Raw genomic sequence first — 25,702 nt, forward strand, 5'->3', positions numbered from 1 at the left:
TGTCTGTTTCTATGTTTGTGACTATTTTAGATACCTCATATGAGTGGATTCGTACAGCATGTGTCCTTTTGTAAACCAACTTTTACTTTGCATAATGTCTTCCAGGTTCATCCAGTTGAGCTTGAGAATCAACTTTTATCAAATTTAGGAGTGGGGAACCTTTTATTAATACAATTTTTATTGGAGTTGCAATAAATTTATAAGTTACCATTTTTGTGGGGTTTTTGGGAACAGCTTTATTGGGATGTACTTCATATGCCAAACAGTTTACTCATTTAAAGGGTACAGTGAATAATTTTTAGTATATTTACAGAGTTGTATATCACCACATCAATTTAAAAACATTTTTATCACCCCAAAAAGAATGCTCATACTCTTTAGCCATCACCCCTAAGCCTCCCAGCCCCTGTATCCCTGGGCAACCACTAATCTTCTGTATCTAGGGATTTCCCTATTGTGGACATTTTATATAAATGGAACCACACCGTATGGAGTCTTTTGTGTCTGGCTTCTTTTACTTAGCATAATATCTTCAAAATTCATTCATGTTGTAGCACGTGTCAGTACTTCATTCTTTTCTATGGCCAAATATTCTATTATATGGATGTACTTCATCTTATTTACCTGTCACTTGCTGGGTATCAATTAAATTTCAAAGAAATACAGACTTCTCACCCTCACGGGTGTCTTGAACAGAGATAGATACAACATTGTGGCCATGAAGCATCATTTTTTTGTCTGGACAATAATGCTTCTCTTCTGTACTTCTCTCATGGTGGCATACCTGAATGAGGCAGCTGCTGTCAAAGGTTTTTTGCTATGGCCCTCCTGGTGTGACTCTCCCTACTGTAGGAAGCCTCAAGTGTCTTTCTCATGGAACAGGCCAGCAGTTGCCCTCATTATCCTGGGCAGGTCTCTCCAGGCAGCCCTACCCCACTGCCCCATCTCACTGAATCATAGCATGGGGGATCTGCCCTAGTAGAGCCATGGGGTCCACATGCCACTGGGACATTATTTGGCTTCTGTCATATCTCTTCCCCTACCTATTCTCTACCACCTGTATCACTTTTAAAAATTAGTACCTGAGCATGCTTCATGCTTTATGTCATGTTTGTTGTAAAGTAGTTGGAAACAGTGAGTTCCAGTGATTCCCCTGTGAGTTGATAGAGAAGTTGTCTATAGCTCTAGCCTTGCCGCCAAGCAGCTTCTTTATCTGCTGAAGCCAGCTGCTCGTGTAAAAGTCGGTCCTCTGCAGATAAGCCAGCTGTGTCTGGGTCTAGTGGTGACAATGCTGCAGGTGTGGGGGGTCACCCCTGTGGAGATAAAGTCTCTGGAGTCTTATCTCTGAGACTGGTATAATTCTGAACTCTTTCCTCCAAGAGCTTTTAGGCTTAGGCAATATTAGTCTAGCTCTGAACTACTAAGGTCCAATATAATTGACCATGTAGCCATCATCAAAATAAACTGCTTAACAGGAACAACAGAAGTGATTCATATAAGGAAGTCATGTAGAAGAGCAGGACTCATGATGTTTCCTATTTCAAAAGAAGAGTCCTATCTGATGATATTTTTAGGTACAAAATGCAACACCAATTATCAAGTAACCTTTTCTCTTTTCCTCTGCATGAAATAGCACAATAGGATTTTCACCGTAGATTTTACCTGGAAGCATGATGGCAGTGGAACTCTCAGAAAGGAAGTCCTCCGCAGACCTCTGACTTGTGTCCAGTTCCCTGCATGACATTCCACCTGATTATGTCATAGATGATCACTTAGGATTAGCTAGGCTGCACATAACAGGGAACCCAAGTAATAGTTCCTTAAGTAAGATGGAAAAGCTTATTTCTCTCACATTAAAAGTCCAGAGGTAAGTGATCTGGGGCTTATCTGCTGCTCCAAAATATCAGAGATCCAGGTTCCTCTCTCTCATTCTGCAATCTTCAGCATGTGGTTTCTTTCTCATGATCCAAGAGCTGTTTGTGCTCCAGCCATCACATCTGTATTCCAGCCAGTATAGAGAAGGAAAGGAAGCAAGGTATACTTGTTCTGTTTAAGAACATTTCTGAAAGTGGTGCATGACTCGGGCTTGATTCTCTTTTGTCTGCACTTAATCTTGTGGACACACCTAGCAGCAAGTGAGGCTGAGAAACAGTCTGTCTTAGGTGGCCAATACCCTTAGGGGTCCTGTTACCGAGGAGGAAGAAGGGAACAGTTATTTTTAGGCAATCTTTGCTATTCCTAGGCTCCTCAGACTCTGTGTTTGGCTCTTCTCCTTCCCTTACCCAGGCACCCTTTTCTCTTAGTTGGCAGCATTTCCTGTCACCTAAGTCAGAAATGCTAAGAATTGTTCATGATTCTGTTTCCTTGCTCTTCGATATCCAATCATTTACAAAGCTCTGATGATTTCATGTCCTAAATGTTTCTTGATATGCTGCTTCTTCATTCCCACTATGCATGCCCCAGGTCAGGCCTAGATTGCTGAACCAGCCAAGCATGTTTTCCACCCCCGGTTTTATCTCCTTCACACCCATCTTCCACACCATTCAAACACAGACTCGCCCACACAACTCCTCTGACAAAAGCCTTCCTTAGCATTCCATCACCTATAGGTTAAATGTCCAGGTTTTCTAACTTGGCATGTAAAGGCCCTGTGACCTGCTCTCTGCTTCACCCCTCAAACTCAGCAATCCAAAATGGGCATTGTAAATGTAAAGCCTTGTCCTGCACCACCTTTTTATCTCCTGAGCTAATCTTTGTGCGCCCTTTAAGACCCCCCTTCCTCCTAGAAGCCTTCCCTGGGGTCCCCCTGACCCCCGGCATCCAGTATTGCTATTTCTGTCACTCTGTAGATTTCTCCCGTGGCACTTTTGAGACGAAAGAGTATTTTAAACATCTTCATATCCCCAGTACCTTCATTTTGGCATCCAAAATAGGCATTCCACACATGTCCAGATGAATGAGAGAATGAAAATTCCATGATAACTGCAGAATACCCAGAAATGAGTATAGTTTCACCAGGCTTGGCCACTGGAGGGCAGTGAGTTACACTTTTCTGATTCTGTGCTGAATTAGCCGAAGTTCTCTCTCCCCTAAGAGATGGAGTGGAGCACCACCACTTAGTCAACAAGTCTTTGATGAGCACCCACACGTGCAGGGCACTGCTGTAGTCCTGGGAGGCAGCATCCTCCATCTTACATCTGACACTGCACATGACATCAGCTCGCCCATTCTGTTCTTCCCTGTCTGGCTAGGCCAGAGATGAAACTGGACAAACTTTATTATTGTCTCAAGAGGATATTCCTTTTCTGCTTTTTAAAATGTGAACTTTATATTAAATTGTATATTTAGAAAAGTGCATCTATCGGCCAGGCACGGTGGCTCAAGCCTGTAATCCCTGTAATCAAGCACTTTGGGAGGCCGAGACGGGCGGATCACGAGGTCAGGAGATCGAGACCATCCTGGCTAACACGGTGAAACCCCGTCTCTACTAAAAAATACAAAAAAAGCTAGCCGGGCGAGGTGGCGGGCGCCTGTAGTCCCAGCTACTCGGGAGGCTGAGGCAGGAGAATGGCGTAAACCCGGGAGGCGGAGCTTGCAGTGAGCTGAGATCCGGCCACTGCACTCCAGCCCAGGCGACAGAGCGAGACTCCATCTCAAAAAAAAAAAAAAGAAAAGAAAAGAAAAGTGCATCTGTCATACATGCCCAGTTCGATGAATTTCCCCAAAATAACTAGCACCCACAGCAAGGCATGGAATGTTTCTAGAACTTCGGAAGTCCCCTTGTGTTCCCTCCTAGTTACCCTACCCCGTCCTCTCCTCCCCTGCCCCTGCAAGGGTAACTACTTTACTGATTTCTAACACCTAGATTAGTTTTGCCTAGTTCTAAGCTTTATCTAAATTGAATCATACAGTAAGAACTTTCCACTTTAATGTTGTTGGTTTGGAGGGAATTGGTGGGGAGTGGGCTTGATGCTGAATTTTTAGCAGCCACCCTATTTGGGACTCAAGCTGCCTCCTGGCCCCATCTTCATAGAGGAAGTAGTCTCCTGTGTGATAGGCAGCTGAAAATATTGAGGGTCTTCCCAGCAGTGTGTGGAGACAGCCCAGCCAGGATGCTGAGCTGCTTTCAGTGACATTTGAGGACAGTGTGTGCGTTTGGTGGGGTGTCCAGTGCTGCATTTCCTATCATTGCAGGAGGTGAGCTCTCCAAGGGCAAGTTGTGGCTTATCATTTCTGAGACTATAAGACTTAGCCTGGTCCTCTACCCTGGCAGGGAGCTGAGCAGGGTGTGGTACGCATTTGCTGTCTGTCCCTTATCTGACCCCAGGGATAAGTGAGAAATCATAACAGGAGAAGTTGAGGTATGAACAGCTGACATTGGCACTGGGGGTCCTGAGCCTCCCAGAGTCTGTTCACATCCACAGCATCTTAGTAACAGGCTGCCCATCTCTGGGAATGGTCTTTGGGCAGGTCCTGGAAGGTTAAGTATGTGCTGGACCTTGCCTTTCCTTTGCCTCCTCTTCCTTTACCCCATAGCCCGAATACTCAGAGTTTGGGCTCGTATAATCTGGGATCCTATAGCCAATGTCAGGAGGCTGACTTAACCAGCAGCAACTAATGTTTGCTAAATAAAAGTAAAAGTAATACAGCAACTTAAGGAAAATAGTGAAAACTTGGTGGTATGTTGGTTTTTAAAATTAATTTTAACCAGGGCATCATGATACACGTATACCTGTGCTATCCCATACTGAGCAGCCAGAGTTCATGTATTATTCCAAGTTAATAGTCACCACCCTGATTGACAGGCACAGTGTCAGAATGCTGTATGGTCAGCTAAGCAGCATCTTCAAAATAGCACATCTCCTCTGACAGTCAGAAACATGGGCCTCGCGAGACAGAACTACCTCCCAGTGGGTCTCTTCTCCGTGGGAATCTCAGAATAAGTCTTTCCTCCAACCATCTCATTGGAGTGGCCGTCTCTCTCAGAGACCAGTTTCCCCTGTCTTTGTCAGGTGGTTTGGCTTTCCCAGGTTTAGTGACGGGCCTCTCCACCCTCTCTATGCTTACAGGTTTGCAGTGCTGTTACTGTCTCAGCTGCTCCCATGAGGTACTTGCCTGAAAATGCCAGATGCATAACACCCAACAATATATATATTGCGTTTATATATAGCGCTTGAACCAGTTTAAAATTATTACATAGAAGTAATAAGATGAGGCCGGGCGCGGTGGCTCAAGCCTGTAATCCCAGCACTTTGGGAGGCCGAGACAGGCGGATCACGAGGTCAGGAGATCGAGACCATCCTGGCTAACACGGTGAAACCCCGTCTCTACTAAAAAAATACAAAATTTAGCCGGGCGAGATGGCGGGCGCCTGTAGTCCCAGCTACTCGGGAGACTGAGGCAGGAGAATGGCATAAACCCGGGAGGCGGAGCTTGCAGTGAGCTGAGATCCGGCCACTGCACTCCAGCCTGGGCGACAGAGCGAGACTCCGTCTCAAAAAAAAAAAAAAAAAAAAAAAGAAGTAATAAGATGAATTCTTGACGGTTTTCTTAAAACTGTTTTTTTCTGGATGAAATATTTGTTCCTGTTTTAACGGGTTCTTTAGATGTATGGTTGAAAAGGATTTTCTATTTTTCTCAGTTTACTTTTGTTAGCAGACATTTTTGTTTTTCTTTGTTTTTTTTTTTTTTTTTTTTTGAGACGGAGTCTTCTCTCTCTGTCGCCCAGCCTGGAGTGCAGTGGCGCAGTCTCGGCTCACTGCAACCTCTGCCTTCCGGGTTCAAGCAATTCTCCTGCCTCAGCCTCCTGAGAAACTGGGACTACAGGTGCCCACCACCACACCCAGCTAATTTTTATATTTTTGGTAGAGACGGGATTTCACCATATTGGCCAGGCTAGTCTCGAACTCGTGATCTTGTGATCCACCCGCCTGGACCTCCCAAAGTGCTGGGATTACAGGCGTGAGTCGCAGCACCCAGCCTGTTACCAGAAAATATTACACAAGGTATTCTTATGAGTCCAGTTAAACAACAACAACAACAAGGACCCGGATCAGGTAAACCAGAGGCTTTGGAAAACAGGCTATCTGTAGCTGAGGCGTTGGAGCCTCTTGGTCCGGCTGGTCAGGTTGAATCATGCTGGCCCACCAGATCACATCTAGAAATTGCCCTGAGATCACAGATGGTTCCTGGGAAATGCCTAGAGCAGTGAATAGACAAGTTACTCTTGTCAGTGTAGGCAAAACCAGTTCTTCCCAAAGCTGTCAGGGAATTTTTCAGGCATATATTAAGCTGATTTTTTAGGACTGGGGCTCAGTTCTTAAAAAACTAAACAGTTGACTGGAGCCATCACTCAAGTATATTTCATCAGCTAATAAATAAGCATGTTCTTTGTCAGGCCCAGAGTGGCCAATTTGATTTTTATGAAGAGCTTTTGGGTTTCCTCCTTTTGGATGCCTTGCCTCTTAAAATAGCCATAAAATATCCCTTCAAATCTCGTTTCCTCCCATCTGAGTCCTGCTGCTGTATGCTCTGTCATGACAACCAAAGATGCTGCCCTCGCTCGAGACTACACTGCTGGCACGGTTTCCCATTTCAGCTTCAATTATATGTTGAATTTCCTCAAGTGGACGCTTAATGATCCTTCTGAACAGATTGTTTATGCTGAATGAAGCCCTTCAGAGAGCATTTGCTCCTCCCTTTCTCCGCTGCTTTTTGCTGGTGTACTCAGCTCACAGTTTTTGACTAAATGTTTGAATTTTATCCTCCCAGCAGGCAGAAAAATAGAACTAAACCCTCCCTCCCACTCTCTGAAGTGCTGCGGAGCTATCTCACTGGCTGTGAAAACGAAGGGCTAATGGGCAAACAACAGCCCCCAATTCAGGGCCCCAAAATAGGGTTCAGTGCCTTGTCTGTTGTTCCCTTTGCTCCCTAGATGGCTAAAGGTTTGGAGTGGGTACAGTTACCGAGCATGGCACCTTACCAACTTATGACCTCATGTTGTTAGTCAGGTTTTCCTCCTTAAGACGAAAGGCAGAAGTAGAGAACTTTTAAAACTGACTTATTTTTAAAGTATGTTTTGGGATGGCAGGTATATCAGTTAGGATTAAGTTTGGCTATGAATAATATAGATCCAGAATATCAGTGCTGGCTGGGCATGATGGCTCACACGTGTAATCTCAGCACTTTGGGAGGCTGAGGTGGGAGGATCACTTAAGCCCAGGAGTTCAAGACCAGCCTGGGCAATAATGTAAGATCCTGTCTCTTAATTAAAAAAAAAAAAAAGTGCCGGGTGCGGTGGCTCACGCCTGTAATCCTAGCACTTGGGAGGCCGAGGCGGGCAGATCACGAGGTCAGGAGATCGAGACCATCCCGGCTAACATGGTGAAACCCCATCGCTACTAAAAATACAAAAAATTAGCCAGGCATGGTGGCGAGCGCCTGTAGTCCCAGTTACTCGGGAGGCTGAGGCAGGAGAATGGCATGAACCTGGGAGGCGGAGCTTGCAGTGAGCCGAGATTGCGCCACTGCACTGCAGCCTGAGTGACAGTGCAACACTCCATCTCAAAAAAAAAAAAAAGTGCCAGTGGCTGAACTAAGATAGAAGTGTATTTGTTCCTTTGGTAACAATAATAATTATGCCAGCTAACTTTTATGTAATGCTTATTTTGTGCCAGGCACTGTTGTTAGCACTTTTCATATGTTAACTAACTTATTTAATCCATAAGATATCCTATGACATTGGTACCGATATTACCACTTTAACAGATGAGAATTGAGACACAGAAAGTAAAGTCATTTGTGCAAAGTCACATAGCTACTGAGTGACAGAGCCAGGACTTGAGCTCTGCAGTCTGGCTCCAGAGTCTTAGCCACGTGCTTGCTATTCTGTCTGACAAAAAAGCCACAGGTCACTAGGGCTGATGTGACAGCGATGATCCTGTTGCCCCCAGGAACTGGGGCTCTTGCTCTCTTTTTACCCTGCCATGTGCGGTTTCCAATTCTGCTTGTATTTACATTGCAATGTTCTGGAATCCTAAAATGCCCAAGTTGGAAAAGACCCTTCAATTTATTATGGAGCTCTGGATCTTCCTTTGGGAAATGTGTATGAGGAGTGGGGGTGGTTTTGTCTCGATCCTTCCTTGTGGGTTTCACTTTTTTCCAACAACCCTGTTCTCATAAAGAGGGAGCTGCTGCCTAGGATGGATTAGAAGTCATGCTCATGAATAGGGAAAGGGCTCTCCTCCTTTGTGCATTGTTGTGAGATTAGTCCTGAAGAAGAGTCTGCCTGAGCCTGTGACCCAGAGCAGTTCTCAAAGGAGACAGTTCCTTGGAGCATTGTTTATGGTCATAAGAGTTGGAGGCAACCTGGGTATATCCATCCCTGAGGGAATGGATAAAGTGTGATGGAAGCACACTATGCAGCAATGAACTAGAGGCATGTACAGGAACACAGACCTTAGAAATGTAACATGAAGCAAAAAGTCAAAGGAAGATCCTGAACTGGGTTTTACAGCCCAGTATCATTTAACTAAATTAATTAATTATATAATATTAAAATATAATATAAAACATAATGTAAAATATTAGGTAAAACAATTTAAACTTAATATGTAAATATATATTATAAAATATATAATTATTTTATATAGTTTATAATTATATTTCATATATGAAATTTATATTTCATATATATGAAATATAAATGAAATATAATTATATATAATATAATTATATTTTAATATAGCTTTGTCTATATTAAATAGATGTAAGTATATCTCTATAGATATCTACAGAGATCTATAGACTGCTATAGATATATATATCTATATCTGTATGTAGATATCTAGATCTGTAGATCTATATATAAAATTTACTTACATATATTTTAAAATGTGTATATATACTTCCATATATAAGAACACAAATATCTATATATACTTACATACATAAAAAAACAAAAACCACTACACAGTAAATGTTTAAGTTAGGATACAATAAAAGAATAAAAGGAATAATAGGAATGCAAGAAAAATAATAAAAGGAATAATAGGAATAAAAGAAAAATGATATTTCCTGAAAGAGTTTTTTTAATATGATTTCTCGGCTGGGCATGGTGGCTCACACCTGTAATCCTACCACTTTGGGAGGCAGAGGCAGGCAGATCACCTGACGTCAGGAGTTTGAGACCAGCCTGGCCAACATGGTGAAACCCCGTCTCTACTGAAAATACAAAATTAGCCAGGCATAGTGCCTCATGCCTGTGATCCCAGCTACTTGGGAGGCTGAGGCAGGAGAATTGCTTGAACCTGGAAGGTAGAGGCTGCAGTAAGCTGAGATCGTGCCATTGCACTCCAGCCTGGGTGACAAGAGCAAAACTCTGTCTCAAAAATAAAATGTGATTTCTCAAACTGATCTTTATATGCTATCTAGATTTTTAGTTTCTGCAAGTTTAGTGTTGTTTTACAAAATCTTCTTTATTCTTTTTTGGTGATAAACGGCAGATGTAGTCAGTTGTGGCTCTTTTTTTTTCTAAGATACTGTGCATGTAAAATGACTATAAAAATTCTGCTTATTATAGAAATTTTGAAAAGTCCAATAAAGCTTTAAGGAAATAAAATCCTTCATTCTTACCACCTGGGGAATAAATACTATAAACCTTGCGATGTTTTGTCTTTCCTCTGTGCTTATATAAACATATAAATATTGTATGTACAGTAAGAAAGTATGCCATAAATACTTTTTCCCCTCTTTTCTCCTTAATACTGTGACATGCTTTTTTATATCATTACAAGTTCCTAATAAATTTCATCTAAGATAGCTATATTGTGCCTACTGTGTGCCAGGCACTGTATTTAGCACTTTATGTATATTAACTGCAGCTGGCCTTCAAGTTGGATTTTTTTTTTTTTTTTTTAGGTCATTCGTAGAGTCATAGCTTTTCTGATAAAGCACCCCACCCTTCTCAAGAGGGTTTTTTTTTTCCCCCAGCCTCCATGTTCATTTTAAAAATGGCTTTTCAAACAGGATGAGAATCCAAGAGTTGTTACATGTTATCTCAAGGAGGTTCAGTTATAGGTCTTAGTAACAATTCTTAGAAATGAAAAGGCTGGGGTCAGGCACAGTGGCTCACTCCTGTAATCCTAGCACTTTGTGAGGCTGAGGTGTGAGGATCACTTGAGTCCAGGAGTTTGAGACCAGCCTGGGAAACATGGCAAAAACTCATCTCTACAAAAATTACAAAAAATTAGCTGGGCGTGGTTGTGTGCACCCGTAGTCTCAGCTACTTGGGAGGCTGAAGTGGGAGGATCATCTGGGCCTGGGAAGTCAAGGCTGCAGTGAGCCGAGATCATGCCACTGCACTCCAGCCTGGGCATCAGAGTGAGATCCTGTCTCAAAAAAAAAGAAAGAAAGAAGAAAAAGCTAGATTCTGAATACATTTTGTCTGATGCCTATGTCTCTGTAGCGCAAGGGACTGCAGTGAACATCTGTTTCCAGAATAGGGGTTGTAGGTCTGAGGAGAAAAGCTGTCTGGTGGAGAACTCAAGGGCTTGACTGTGTGTGTGTGTGGCCTCTGACAGACATACACAGAGGCCTTTCTTGTTGGGCAAATACAGCGCTTCTTACTACTTCACCTCTCTGTGACAGGAAGAGGGAGTTAAACACGGGCTAGGAAGGACACATCACATAGCCTTTTCCTTCTTCGGGTTTCTTTTCCTTCTTCGGGTTTCTGGAAGGCTGCTTATGTTTTCCTCACTTGCATCTCAGACGAGACAGATTCTCATTCCTGTTACTCAGTGGGAGGTTTCCATGAGAAGCTAACAAATAATCCTCTCCAAAGAGGTCTCGTGGCTAGATAAACTTGGGAAATGCTGGATAAACAAGTTAAGCAGATTTACTTAATGCAGAATTTCTGTTAACTTCTCAAACCCTTTTGTGTTCTGTGATCTTTGCTAATCTCCAAGATGGGGATATCTAATGCATCATTTCCCAACCATATTTGTCTGTGGAACCCGACCCCCCCCCCCCTTTTGAGTGTCGTGTAGGATTGATGTTTTGCAGAACCCATCTTGAGAAATACCATCTTGTTGGAATTAAGTCCTAGAAGCACTCACAGGCTTGACTCATTTTCCTTTACATGCATACCTTCTCCTCTGAGTGGCAAGACTGTGGGTCTGCCTTACCAGAACTTGGGAATTCCATCTTTAAAATAAACTGTGGGGGCTTTCTGATCCTAGCTGTTCTCCCTACATATGAGTGTGAGTGTGCTAGACAGCTCACTGAGCTGAAATCAAAGACATTTTCCAGGCCATCTTCAGGGAGCTGAGTATAATTCATTGAACATGAGACCTGAAGTATCATATTCTAAAACTGAGTGAACAAATACCAAGGAAGAGAAAGATATGTTGAACCTGATGGGACTAGTGTGAGAAATGGCCTGTCCAGTGTTGTAATGAGATCTTCAAGAACTTCCCTGGGACACATTTGTCCACCTGACACAGAGAGTAGAGGGGCAGGCCCTTGTTTCTTAACATCAGGTTAGCCTGGTCCTCACTTGGTGCTAAAGACCCCGTTGAAGACACTCGAATCTATCTTTCTCTCTCTATTTTTAGATAAGACCTCTGGACTTTCTTCACCTTTTGTTTTACAGAAGAGGATGTGGAGAACTTTGACGTGACCAACTTGTCCCAAGACATGCTGCGAAGCATTGAGGCTGACAGCTTTTGGTGCATGAGCAAGCTATTGGATGGAATCCAGGTGAGCTGCTTCTGCCCTTGTGGGAGCATCTAGGTCCAGGGGCTCCCAGCAGGCCTTTGGTTTCACTCTTGCTCTTCTGTATCAGGCAGGACCACCCACCCACCCACTATGGCTTCTCCTCCTTTTGGTCCCTCTCTATCCTTCTTCATTAGCTTTACAGCTTTCAAACAGCCAATGGTGGGTCGGGCACGGTGGCTCACACCTATAATCCCACCACTTTGGGAGGCCAAGACTGGAGGATCGCTTGAGCTCAGGAGTTCAAGACCAGCCTAGGCAACATAGACAGACCCCATCTCTACAAAAAATTTTAAAATTAGCCAAGCGTGGTGGCATGTGCCTGTAGTACCAGGTCCTCAGTGGGCTAAGGTGGGAGGATTGCTTGAGCCTAGGAGGTCAAAGCTGTAGTGAGCCATGATCACACCACTGCACTCCAGCCTGGGCGATAGAGTGAGACCCTATCTCAAACAAAAACAAAAACAAAACAGTGATGGTGTCATGTCCCTTGGAGTCTGCAGAAATCTCCATGTTGCCTTGGCTTTGTCATTGAAGTAGACTGCTCCTTTCTGCCCTGCACCCCAAGCATGTTGGTTTGCTTCCACACTGTAGGGCTCCATTGGGCTTTCCCCCTACACTGTTGTTCTGTAGATTTCTTTGTTTCCCAGAACACTGTCACTGGCCATTGGTACTAGTTTTGGAAAACAGCCTGAACTTTTAAACTTGTTTCAGTGAATGTCAGGTGGTAGCACAAGTTAGAGTCCATGTTCATCCTGGGCTCTATGTCATTTGCAGGATAACTACACCTTTGCACAACCAGGGATCCAGAAGAAGGTGAAGGCACTGGAAGAGCTTGTCAGCCGGATTGATGGTAGGTTCAGAGGGAGAAGAGTTCTCTAGCAATAGCACAGTTGATTCTGATTTGAGCCGGTTGTACTTGTGGGTCCTCTCCTCAGCTGTCTTCCTAGCCATGACCCTTTCCAGTGCACTCAGTGCTGCTGGCAGCACCAGCATCCTTCCACATCTCAGCAGGAAGGCAAAGTGAGAACTGTGCTGTTATCTCAAGTTCTTCTTGCCCCTTGGTTTCCTATCACCAGTCTCTATCGGTTCTCCTTCAGCAGCTCTCCTCAGTACGCCCCTTCCCCATTTCCCCAGCCACAGCTCTGGTTCAGCTTCCTTCTCAGAGGACTTGCCTCCTCCATACTCTTCTCTTCCAAACTATCTGTCACACAACTGCATCTTTCTGCAGCTCTGTTCTGGCCACATCCCTCTTCTGCTCTGAAGCCTCCCATGACTCTCCATTGCCTTCAGCATCCAGCCTGTCATCCGGCCTTGTCCTCCATGTTGTGATGTAACTCAGAACTCCTGGGCTTGACACGGAGTCTTCGGGCCTGGCTGATACCCGAGAAGGACTTTACACAGCTTCCCAGGACTTGTGTGGAGTGGGGAAATTGAGATGTGGCTCTTCCTAAGGCACATGTCTTTGAGGAACAGCCTTATGGAATTCCTCAGCTTTAGCCTAGAGTTGTAGAATGTTAGAATGAAAGGACAACTCAGGAAGCTCTGCTGTTGACTGATGAAGAAACTGAGGCCCTGGGAGAGAAGTTGGTGGGATCTCTAACACTAGTTAAGTTGTAGTAGCCCCCATAGGACTCTGCCTGTCCTGACACCAGCTAACAAATGTTATTCCCAGGCTTTCCTACTCATTGGATTTTCTGCTTCACCCAAGCAAAGCCTTTCTTCCCTACCTGCTGCCCACCCCCAACCCCAACATTGTATATCTTTCTCTCTTCTTTCCCAGGTTCTCTTTTCATGAAAACCTTCCTTGAGTTGTTCCACTCACTCTGTTTTTTGACTCAACATTTCAATCTTCTGAACCCATTTGTTTATTCACAGTTACTTCCCATATGTCACATGTGGAATGTTTTTTTCCGCTGTGTCTTATCACTCTGGCCCAGCTGTTAGCCCTCATGGTGGGGCCCCAGGTGCAGGTCTCTGACATCCCTCAACTGGAGCCTATCCTAGCACAGGGTGTATGCTGCCCTCTTCTGGGGGATAAGCTGGCTGCCAGAGGCTGGTCATCAATCAGGTTCCAACAAGCAGATGCTGTGGTTTCTGCCACTGTCTGCCCTATCCTTATTTTTTCCGCCCTTACAAGTACATGATACATAAAGGCATAGTACTTTGGAATAGTGGATTTTTAAGTGTATATATATCTTGGATGTTTCTTTGCATTGTAGAAGTAATACTTCCTCATTTAAAAAAATTTAAACAGGCTGGGGACAGTGATTCACACCTGTAATCCCAGCACTTTGGGAGGCCGAGGCAGGAGGATCACTTGAGCCTGGGAGTTCAAGACCAGCCTGGGCAACATGGTGAGATCCCCTCTCTACAAAAAATTTAAAAAGTAGCTGGGCATGGTGGCACACGACTGTAGTCCCAGCTACTCAGGAGGCTGAGATGGAAGGATCTCTCGAGCCCAGGAGGTCGAGGCTACAGTGAGCCAAGGTCGCACCACTGTACTCCAGCCAGGGTGATAAGGTAGGAATCCTTCCTCTCCTTAAATTCTTCTCCCCAGAAATAACTGTTGTTTTTTGAGATGGAGTCTTGCTCTGTCACCCAGGCTGGAGTGCAATCTTGGCTCGTTACAGCCTGGACCTCCTGGCTCAAAGGATCTTCCCACCTCAGCCTCCCGAGTTGCTGGAACTATAGGTGTGCACCACAATGCCTGGCTAATTTTTGTATTTTTAGTAGAGACAGGCTTTTGCCATGTTGCCCAACCTGGTCTTGAGCTCCTGGGCTCAACAATCCGCCCACCTCGGCCTCCCAAAGTGCTGGGATTACAGGCATGAGCCACGGCACCTGGCCATAACCATTGTTCATAGTTCTTCTAAGAATTGTTTGAAATATTTACCACGTGCCAGGTGCCACTGTAAGCACTTTACTTGTGTTTTCTTGTTTATCTTCCCTGAAACCCTCTGAGGTGTGAGTGATTATTCCCGTTTTATAGGTTAGGAAACTGAGGACAGTAATTTAGAAAACAATCCCACTAAGCGTTATTTGGAGAGCTGTCATGTAGAACAGCAGTCAGGTTTATTTGGGCTTACCTGAGAACACCACACGAACACCAAGAGGTGGGAGTGAGGAGGCAGCTGGTTTTGTTGAATATGGTGAAGCGCTTTCTGGTGAATCACTTCATACATCAGTGGAAGAGGCTGCCCTTGAGTGGAGTTTGTGAGCCCCTTTCGCTGGCAGTGTTCACATCCCTGCTGGCTAGCCATCTGGCGGGGATGCTGAAGAGGAGTTCCTTGCCAGTAGGAGGGTGGCCAAGGTGACCTCCATGGTCCTTTTCCATTCTGGCTCCTTCTCTGATGAGTACTAAGGTGGAGCAGCCAAGTGAACCTCATATCCTCTGCTTTGTGGCCAGAGCAGCCCCGTGAAGGAAGTGGGGCTCCTAGAACATTGCTGTGGGATGTTAAAATGGTTCTGTCTGCTGGGCTGAGTTAACCATGCAGTGTTGCTGTGAGATGATGGAATCAAACATAAAGGACAGTCAGATGCCTGTCTGCCCCCTCTGTGTCTGCTTACCCATGGGAGGGGGCAGTAAGAAGTGGGGGCTGCTGTTTTGGCTCCTGTGGCCCTGTCAGGGTCCAGTCCCCTAGGATGATGATCCCCAATGATGCTTCCTGTTTCAGAGCAGGTACATAATCACTTCAGGAGGTACGAGGTAGAATACCTGCAGTTTGCCTTCCGCTGGATGAACAACCTGCTTATGCGGGAGCTTCCTCTTCGCTGCACCATCCGCCTGTGGGACACATATCAGGTAGGAGGGATTCCCAGGCCTCTCTGTGCCAGGCTGTCCCTGAGGTGTCCAGCTCCCTGCCAAGTTGTAGAGTGTAGCTGCTTAGAAGTTTCCCCTTCTCCCCTTTTCTACTTCCATGTCTGCTTTAGCCTCAGGGCAGGGCCTTTGCTAAGTCTCTTCACAACTCCATCTCCCCAACCGTGAAAGAGTTTCCCTCCTCCCAGTAGGAATGGAACTGAGAGGACCAGAGCTGAATCCTTGTCAGGGCTGGAAGACCTAACTCTTATTTTTTTGCTTCCCAGTCTGAACCAGAAGGGTTCTCCCACTTTCATCTCTATGTGTGTGCAGCCTTCTTGATCAAGTGGAGGAAAGAGATCTTGGATGAGGAGGACTTTCAGGTGAGTGGCCAAGAGCTTAGTGTGGGCAGGGAATGAACATTAGAAAGGGAGTTAGCCCCTCAGTGGGCAGCGCAGACAGAAGGTGCCACAGCAGGTACCTGGCTGGGAGTAGGAAGGCAGAAGGGGTGCTCTGAAGGGGTCGTCCCTCTTAGTTGGCAGGAAGTCACTGGAGCCCAGGGTTCTTCAGTGTGAGAAGGGTCTTTGTGCCAGAATGGCTGCAGAGTGACTGGGCAGGCCTGAGAGATCTTTCAGTCATTCATTGACAAGCATTTATTGAATGCTTGCCACATGCCAGCACTGTCAAAGACAAAGGCTGTATTAGGAAGTGAAACAGAGAGAGGTCTCTGTTCTCATAAAGTTTATATATTCTGATAGTTGTGGGGAGACATACAGTAAACATCATAGTAAGTAGTAAATTAACAAGAATGTAAAGGTGCTAAGAAATAATCTTTTTTTAAAAAGTAGAGCAGGGTAAAGGTTTTATTAGGTGATAGAGAAGAGACAGGTTGCAATTTCGAATAAAGTAGTCTCGATAGGTTCACTGAGAAGGTGACGTCTGAGGAAAGACCTGGGGAAGGTGAAGGAGCGAACCACCTGGACATCTGCAGGAAGAGTGTCTAGGCGGAGGAAACAGCCAGTGCAAGGGCCTCAGGCAGCAGCATGCCTGAGCCACGGAAGGAATCATGGCGGTCACTGGTGTGGCCTGGAGCAGAGTGATCCAAGCGAAGAGTAGGAAGAGGTGAGGTCAGAAGAGTCACAGGGACCCAGATCACAGAGGACTTTGTAGCCACTGTAAGAACTTTGACTTTTACTCTGAGTGGAAGAGGAGCTGTAAGAGAGCCATGAGCAGAAGAGAGTGGCACAATCTGACTTATGTTTCAATAGGGCCATGCTGGCTTCTATGTAGACTGTAGGTGTGGGCAAGAGTGGAAATAGAGACCACCCAGGATGCTACGGTAGTCCTCCAGATGAGACATGAAGGGTGGTGGGACTTGGATGGTGACGGTGGAGGTGTAAGAAGTGGCCAGATTTTGGATCTATTTAGTAAATAGAGCCAACAACATTTCCTGATGAATTGGGTGTAGAGTACAACAGAAACGGGTGAGTCTGGATGGCTTTATAGTTTATAGAGAAGGCTACAGTGGGGACAGCAAGAGTCCAGCTTTGGGCATATTGGATTTGAAGTGCCATTAGACGTCTAAATAGAGATGCAGACTAGGCAAATATATCTTGAGTTTGGAGTTTGAAAGAGAGATCTGGACTGGACCTATAAATTTAGGAGCCTTTGCCTAGACGCTACTTAAAGCCAACACTGGATGAGATCCCTAAGGAAGGAAGGATGGACAGAGAAGGGGATCAGGGCCCCAGCCCTGACATACTCTTATGTGACTACATGAAGAGGTCAGGGAGCAGAGGAGGCTGAGAGGGGATGACCAGCGAGAGTACAGCTTCTAGGAACCCCTGGGGTGGGGGTGCTTCAGAGTCCCTATGTAGAAAACTCAAGAAGGGCCTGTGTTATGTGATGAGTGGGCTAGGAGCTGTTCCAGGGTCAGGGAAATAAGGATTGAGGAGAGAGATTGTCAGGCTCTCCAGAGAGAATCATTGGGGTTGGGGGTGGGGGCTGTGTTGCTTTAATGCTTTGCATGTTTCTGAACTGAGAGTTTTTTTGGTTTGTTTGTTTTTAATAGGCATATACTTATTTTAAAAGCAGGGGGAAAGGCCAGAGAAAGTTGAATGCTTTTATAAGTTCTAACTATAACGTAGATGTTCTGAAGATCCGCAGTGTCTCCATGTGGTCCCTGAGCATTACCACTCTGTGATTGGTGTTAGGCGGCAAAAGAACAGAAGACTATTTAGTAGACAGATGGAAAGACAGGACCCAGCTTGCCCAAGTAAGGGCTTTGGAAGAAAAAGGAGAGCGGATGTGTTGATTTCTGTGAGTAGATGCTAGCCATGGTGCCGAGGCTTCAGGCTACTGATTAAGAACCATGGCTTCTGCCAGTGAGCAGCATATGTGGCATTCTAGGATAAATGAGGACAAGGGGCTGGAATGGCTGTATGCCGGGATGAGCTGTCCATTTTGATAATGTGGTTGAGGTGGAGCCGGATAATAAGAGCATGAAGTTTAATTTAGTTATCATGAGCCAGGCACAGAGCTTTGCCATATGTGATAAAAGTGCTTCCCAGATCAGCTCAGGGAGGTGCAGACGATTCCTGGAACGGCTTTTAGCAGTTCACAATATCGGCAGAACAGAGGACAATGCTCTGTGACTTTACAGCTATGTTAATCCTAGAGATGTTCTTTACTGGGTAGCATTTTCAATTATCTGGTAGGTCTGAGGTCTTTTGGCAATACCCAACAGAACAGCATTGGGAATATTGTCTGCTGCTCTATTAACACCTCGATTAATCCTGTTCGTGGAGGAGTCTCACGTCTTTCTTTCAGACAAAGTAGAATGGGCGATTAAACTGGATAAGGTGAAAAGTTCCTCCCACCTCCATAGTTCTAAAATTCTATGAATGATAAAAGAAGAAAATGTGCCTGGGTGTTAGGCTAGACAGGCAGTGCCCTTTAGGAGACAGAATCATGGCAGAGGTGTGAGGAACAAGGGCACAAAGCATTGTGTAAGGTTGACCTGTTGGGTGTGACTTTCACAGAGAAAGTAGGCACCTGTATCCTAACTGCTGAAGGGCTGCTTGTGGTGAAATCACTGTGAAGGAAGCTCTGTAGATGAATACAGGTATTGTAAAAAACCAAACATGCCCAGCCTGGAAGAGAAGTTTTAGGGCTAAAAGCCACCTTAAGTGACTCAAAGAAAAACCAGGTGAAGTGGTTACAGAAATAAAAGTGGTACTTGCAGCAGTTTTAGCAGACCAGCAAACTGATTACACTTAAAGAACAGGGAAAAAGAGCTAGATATAAGGGAAGCCAGTAAGGGGTTCAGAGGAGAGCAATAGTCCGTCAAGTTGGGACTTAATCGTACATGTATCATGGTCTTTGAGCCGATGCCTAGGTAGATCCAGCTCTCCATCTTCCTAAGTGGCTGTAAGTAAACTGTTTCCTGTGCCTCTATTTTCTTATTAAATGGGGAGCGCAGGTGGCTCAAGCCTTCCCACACTTGGAGCCAGACGGGGGATCACAGTCAGAGATCCCATCCTGGCTACACGTGAAACCCCGTCTCTACTAAAATCAAAAAAAAAAACTAGCCGGCGAGGTGGCGGGCGCTGATCCCAGCTACTCGGGAGCTGAGCATGGCGGAACCGGGAGCGAGCTGCAGTGAGCTAGATCTGGCACTGCGCTCTCTGTGCAGACAGACTCGTTCTAAAAAAAAAAAATATTAATAAATAAATGGGGCAATAGGACCTGCCTCCTTGGGCTATGATGAGATTAAAGTAACAAATACATGTGAGGCAGTTAGAATAGTGTACTTGATACATAGTCCTCCAAACAGTGAGCTTATTGTCGTTGATTTTAATACTACCTTTAATGAGGCTAGATTTAAAAACCCACTTTTCTAATTAAGTGGTTTGGTTAAACATAATATTAGACCATACGTTCATGCTTGTGGAAACTGCTTGACCTGGCGAATAGGAAACAGGGATAAAAGAGGATGGGCGTCCAGATGAACACAGGGGCAAAGGGCTGGGTCCTAGCTGCGGCAAAACCCCCCAGCAGCAAGGGTGCGTGCTTCTCCCTGGCCAAGCAGTTGTCTGGGGCCACTGCCTGGCAGAGGGACCAAAAACTGACAAAGGAGATAACACAGAGGTTTCCTTCCTGAGACCGCTGGACAAAGGAGCCTGAGGCACATTTGCACACAGGACTCTGGGAGCAGAACGGCTGGATCCTCCGGGGCCCATGGGCGGCTTGAAATGAGAGCTGTCAGCAGAGCTGGGCCAAAGCCTCTCGTGGTAGGAGGGGACTCTCGACAATTCCTGCCCTCAGCCTGGGCTAGTGTAATAGAATCGTAATAATAATGTTAGGTTGAATCATATGCAATTGTTTTTGTAGATCAGAATGATTGAATATTGGCAGTTTTGTGAGGCTCAATCTCATAGCAGCTAAATCTTAGCGCTTTTTTTTTTTTTTTTTTTTTTTGAGACGGAGTCTCGCTCTGTCGCCCAGGCTGGAGTGCAGTGGCGTGATCTCGGCTCACTGCAAGCTCTGCCTCCCGGGTTCATGCCATTCTCCTGCCTCAGCCTCCCGAGTAGCTGGGACTACAGGCACCCGCCACCTCGCCTGGCTAGTTTTTTGTATTTTTTAGTAGAGATGGGGTTTCACCGGGTTAGCCAGGATGGTCTTGATCTCCTGACCTTGTGATCTGCCCGTCTCAGCCTCCCAAAGTGCTGGGATTATAGGCTTGAGCCACCGCGCCCGGCCTTTTTTTTTTTTTTTTTTTTTTTTTTTTAAGTAACTAGGCCGAGGTCACCCGAGTGAGTGGTACTCTCTGAACCACTGTGCTTTGCTGCCTGTCAGTCCCAGGCCTGCCAAGTGCTTCCTGGAGCTCTTGAGCTAAATTCACATGGTGGCTGTTCCCAGGCAAGGATCTGCTTATGTTTCCACCTCAAGATTTCTTCTTCCCCATGTATCCCCCTACATTGGAGATTGCTAGCAGGCTTTCTCCTCACAAAGAAACATTTAGCAACAACAACAAAAACCTATTGTTTTAAAACTGAAAAAGAATTCCTCCCAGGGTCTTCCTTGTGACCTCCTCCTATTCTGGCTGTTGGGTTTTTCTCCTTCCACTGCCAGAAAGATCAGTGATCTCCTACTGCCCTTTCATGCTCTCCCTCCAAGTGGCCTGAAATCACCTCGCATGCATCCCTGGGGGAAGCAGAGGCTCTAATGCTCCAGGGCGGACTGCAGCAGGGAGTCCACTGGGCTGGTGCAGGTTATGGGTGAAGAGCAGCTCTGGGCCTATTTGTGGAGCGGTAGAGCCCTGCCTGGGCCCTGGTGGAGCTCTCAGGCTTCAGTTAGATCAGTGGCTGGGGAGGCCGTGTTGACTGGGGAGGAGCAAGAGTCCCTGAGACACAGGAAGTGTTCTCTGTTTTCATCTGGGTGGTGGTTAATTGGGTGTGTACTTATGTAAAAAGTCATCAACCTGCACGCTTAAGATTTATGTCATGAGTCCACCCTCAAAAGGTTGGAAGGAAAGTAAATGGTGGACGGCCGGGCGCGGTGGCTCAAGCCTGTAATCCCAGCACTTTGGGAGGCCGAGACGGGCGGATCATGAGGTCAGGAGATCAAGACCATCCTGGCTAACATGGTGAAACCCCGTCTCTACTAAAAATACAAAAAACTAGCCGGGCGACCTGGCGGGCGCCTGTAGTCCCAGCTACTCGGGAGGCTGAGGCAGGAGAATGGCGTGAACCCGGGAGGCGGAGCTTGCACTGAGCTGAGATCCGGCCACTGCACTCCAGCCTGGGCGACAGAGCGAGACTCCGTCTCAAAAAAAAAAAAAAAAAAAAGAAAGAAAGTAAATGGTGGAGACAGTGTAAGAGCGCTCAAATCTACCTACCAAATAGACAAATAGATGTTTTCTACCCATTTTGATGCGGGTCATTTTTACATAATCACAATTCATTACCACAGTGTACAGTTATGTACTACTAAGGAAGTGAATGGAGCTTCTGTTACCCAGCAGGGAGCCCGACGAGGACTGTATCTGCCCAGAGGACGGGGCCATCAGGGCTAGCAATAGGAGGCCTGTCAGGGCCTCCTGTTTCCACTCTGATCCTAGAAAAAGGAAGTAAGAGGCCAGACATGGTGGCTCATGCGTGTAATCCCAGCACTTTGGGAGGAGGCCACGGCAGGCAGATCACCTGAGGTCAGGAGTTCAAGACCAGCCTGGCCAACATGGTGAAACTCCGTCTCTACTAAAAATACAAAATTCGCCAGGCGTGATAGCACACACCTGTAATCCCCGCTACTTGGGAGGCTGAGGCAGGAGAATCGCTTGAACCTGGGAGGCGGAGATTGCAGTGAGCCAAGATCGCGCCAGTGCACTCCAGCCAGGGCAGCAAAGTGAGACTCTGTCTCAAAAAAAGAAAAAGAAAAAGGAAGTAAGCAAAGGGAACTTTTGAGGGAATACGGCTGGAGCCTGTGAGTGCTGAGAGGCCTGCTATCCCCACAGGTGGTTGTAATAAAAACATGTTTTTATTCCCAACAGCCATTGGCAGAATATGCCATCAAGGCAGGTTGCTGATGTCAGACTTGGGGAAGACTTCCCAAAGCAGATTAATGTCAGACTTTGGGACAGGAACTGGTTGAGTGAGTTCTGTGATGAGGAAAGGCATGATGGGGCTTCCCTGTGGTCACTGCAGCACACATAATTACAACCCAAAACCAAGGGGTTACAACAGGGAGCAGGGGAACACCTGCAAAAATCAAAAATTCACGGCACATGTAGACGAGCATAAGCTGTGCCCAGTTGTGGGCACTTAGATGAGCAGCAGGCAGAAAATCTGTACAGTATTAAGCAACCCATAGGAGGCCTGAAAACCGACTCTAGGATAATAGTTCTATGAAGAGTGTCTGCTTGAGTCAGAGGGGACAGGTGCCTGAGCAAATACCTGGTTACTCTATTCTAAAAAGTCATCTCGGGAAAGCAGCAGCAGTGAAGCCCAGAACGTGGAAGCCCAGGAGTATGTCGGCCAGCACCAGCAAGGCCTCAGAGGACTCAGGACGGAATTTGAGAAGCACCATGCAGGGCACTCTAAGGACTAATAATCAACATTTCTTTAAATACATAAAAAGAGGACAGGTGCAGTGGCTCATGCCTGTAATCCCAGCACTTTGGGAGACTGAGGCAGGAGGATCACTTGAGCCTAGGAGTTCAAGACCACCCTGGGCAACATAGGGAAATATTTAAAAATTAGTCAGGCATGGTGGCACACACCTGTAGTCCCAGCTACTTAGGAAGGTTGGGTGGAAGGATCATCTGAGCCAGGGAGGTCGAGGGTGCGATGAGCCATCAGTGGACAACAGAGTTAATCTCGAGTGAGTGAGTGAGTGAAATGACAAGGGAGTCAGCTGGAAGAAACCACTGGAGAGATTCCCACTCTGAAGGTTTCTTTTGTAGGAGACAGGTCGGGGTTATTAAATAGTGCTAAGCCCGTAGGATGTTCCAGACCTCAATAATAAACTAAATGTAAATAAATCCCTGGAACCAGATGGCATCCACCCACCACTTCTGCATGAACTCAAGGGTGCGATTGTGGAACATTGCCCAAATGGGGGCCCTGTCTTTACAGACATTTGGTGAATTGCCAGTTTGAATCCTGCACACAAGAGTTCGGAGGGAACCCTGGGAACTGAAGATCTTTCTGCCCAAAACAAGCTGGTGTGAGAAAGGGCACAATTCCTAGACATATGAACAAAAACAAGCCATTGAGGGAAACTACACAGCTTTCTTTGAGAGGAAACTTTGTCAAATGCCTAGATTCAGGAAGAGCCAATGAATAAAAGTTTGACTCTCAACAAGCTTATATGGCAGGGACATGTTTTTGAAAAGTTGTATTGTGACCAGAGGAAATGTTTTGCCTCCTCACTGATTCTCAAAATAGAAGAGGTTGGTTTTAAAGTATTTGACTAGAAAGGTATTTTTACATGCTTGAATACACTTTACATTTGCAAAGAATGTTCCAGTACTGCAAAGTGATTCTATATACAGTATCTTATTTAGTAGCACATATTTAATGTTCTTTTGTTGCTCATCATGATACATCCTGTCTTTGGTTGTGCCAGCCCTTATTGCAGAGTAAAATTAGTCAACTCTTAGTCACCAGCTGGGTCACACTGGTGGCTGGGAAAGACCAAGAAGAGGCAGAGGAAGAGGTGGCACTGATAATAAAAATCCATTCAAGAATTTAGCTGTGACACATCTGCAGCCGGTTCACACCTCTCAGCTATAAGACAAACTGGATACTTTGTAAGGACTGTGGCCTATTATGCACCAAAATCCTTACTAAGATTGTCTGGGTGAGCTGCCTGCTGGGTCCAGTGATACATTAGTAAACAAAGAAGTTGAAATAGAAGGCTAACATATGCTTCGGATTGCTTGGCAGTGTGACACCAATATGGCATCAAGCCTTACTATGAGTCCAAGGACTTAATGACTAAATAAAAGTAAAAATCAACAACAAAAAAAGTGAATGCTTCTAGATTTCCTTCAAACAGCCTCTTTTATGACTTCTCTTCTTTTTGTTCCTTCTGCTTTATGCCTTACTTCTCATGCCAGGGCAGGCAGTAGATAGTCTAGTGATTATGAGCACATGCCCAGATTGTCTAGACTCAAATCCCTGGCCAGTACTACCCTGTGACCCTAGGCAAGTTCCTGAACCTCTGTGCCTCAATTGCCTCATCTGTAAAATGGAGGTAATAATATGTATCTCATAGAGTAGATGTAGAATTAAACGAACTAGTACAAAGTACATGTGAAACATTTAGAGCCCCATCTGTTATGTAATAAGTGCTCAATAAATAATAACTGCCTTTATACTGATTATCTTTGGTGTTTGTCTTCCTCCTCAATTATTCTGCCACCTTTATTGGACAGTCTTTAGTGGAATTTTCTTATACCTTTCCCTTTTCAAAATCTCTGCTTATTACCCACTATCCTTTTGCCTTTGGCCTCTTATCTAATTGTTTTTTTTTCCACCAGTCACATATGGCTCAAAGTCCTTCTCTGCCATATTGCCTTTTCCTGTGTGGATTTTCAGCCGATAACTATGCTTGGCCCTTTTCTGCTATTTCAGCTATTTCCAGCTGTTTTCTACAAGAGGTGTTTGCTCCCTTTCTATTAATTGGGCATCTCTGATGCTTGCCCTACAAGCTTTCTCCTCCTCCTGACTGTAGTATCTCATCTGAGTGCATGTCATACTTAAGTGCTCCCATTAACTGGCTTTGTAACAAATCTTCAGTTGTTCCCTGCCCTGGTAGTGTCTCTTCCCTGACCCTAGATAAAAGCTCCTGATTTGTGATTAGCACCTTCATCCCCCAGCCATAATTATTGTTTCTCCTTTTTTTTTTTTTTGTTTTTTTTTTTTGTTTTTTTTTGAGACAGAGCCTCGCTGTGTCGCATAGGCTGGAGTGCAGTGGCGCAATCTTGGCTCACTGCCATCTCCGCCTCCCGGGTTCAAGCAATTCTCCTGCCTCAGCCTCCCATGTAGCTGGGACTACAGGTGCACGCCACGATGCCCGGCTAATTTTTTGTATTTTAGTAGAGACGGGGTTTCACCGTGTTGCCCAGGCTGGTCGCGAACTCCTAAGCTCAGGCAATCCGCCCGCCTCGGCCTCCCAAAGTGAGTTTCTACTTTTTAATCCATTGGGCAGGATTTCCCATTGTTGCAGCATGAGGACAGCAGGCGGTAGACTAGGTAGGGGCTAGAGGAGGGGATGTGGCAGTTTTAGGCGTAGCCACCAGGTGGCAGAGTGATTCCTTACGGCTAAGCGTCACTTCCCTTGGGGGAAGTGGGGACGTTCACTTGTCCAGGGGTGGAATTATTTGGAAGCTTTTGAGAGGTTTCTGTTAAGACTGGAAGAATTGGAAATTATAGGTAGATCTCATCTCAACAAAGAGTATTCTTGGCCAGGTGTGGTGGCTCACGCCTGTAATCCCAGCACTTTTGGGAGGCTGAGGCAGGCAGATTACGAAGTCAGGAGATCGAGACCATCCTGGCCAACACGGTGAAACCCCGTCTCCACTAAAAATGCAAAAATTAGCAAGGTGCGGTGGTGCGCACCTGTAATCTC

At 45.6% G+C, this 25,702-nt stretch overlaps 1 protein-coding gene across 1 annotated transcript in view; it reads left to right on the forward strand.

Annotated features, from left to right (window-relative positions):
• Positions 1 to 25,702, forward strand: part of TBC1D22B (TBC1 domain family member 22B) — a 75,985-nt gene that overhangs the window by 43,400 nt on the left and 6,883 nt on the right. Inside the window, exons 9-12 of the mRNA XM_010389709.1 lie at positions 11,651 to 11,757; positions 12,547 to 12,622; positions 15,447 to 15,574; positions 15,856 to 15,951. Of these exons, the coding sequence (XP_010388011.1) occupies positions 11,651 to 11,757; positions 12,547 to 12,622; positions 15,447 to 15,574; positions 15,856 to 15,951 (407 nt within the window). The remainder of the gene's footprint in view (positions 1 to 11,650; positions 11,758 to 12,546; positions 12,623 to 15,446; positions 15,575 to 15,855; positions 15,952 to 25,702) is intronic.

The sequence above is a fragment of the Rhinopithecus roxellana genome, chromosome 4 (assembly GCF_007565055.1).
Source record: "Rhinopithecus roxellana isolate Shanxi Qingling chromosome 4, ASM756505v1, whole genome shotgun sequence".
NCBI lineage: Eukaryota > Metazoa > Chordata > Mammalia > Primates > Cercopithecidae > Rhinopithecus > Rhinopithecus roxellana.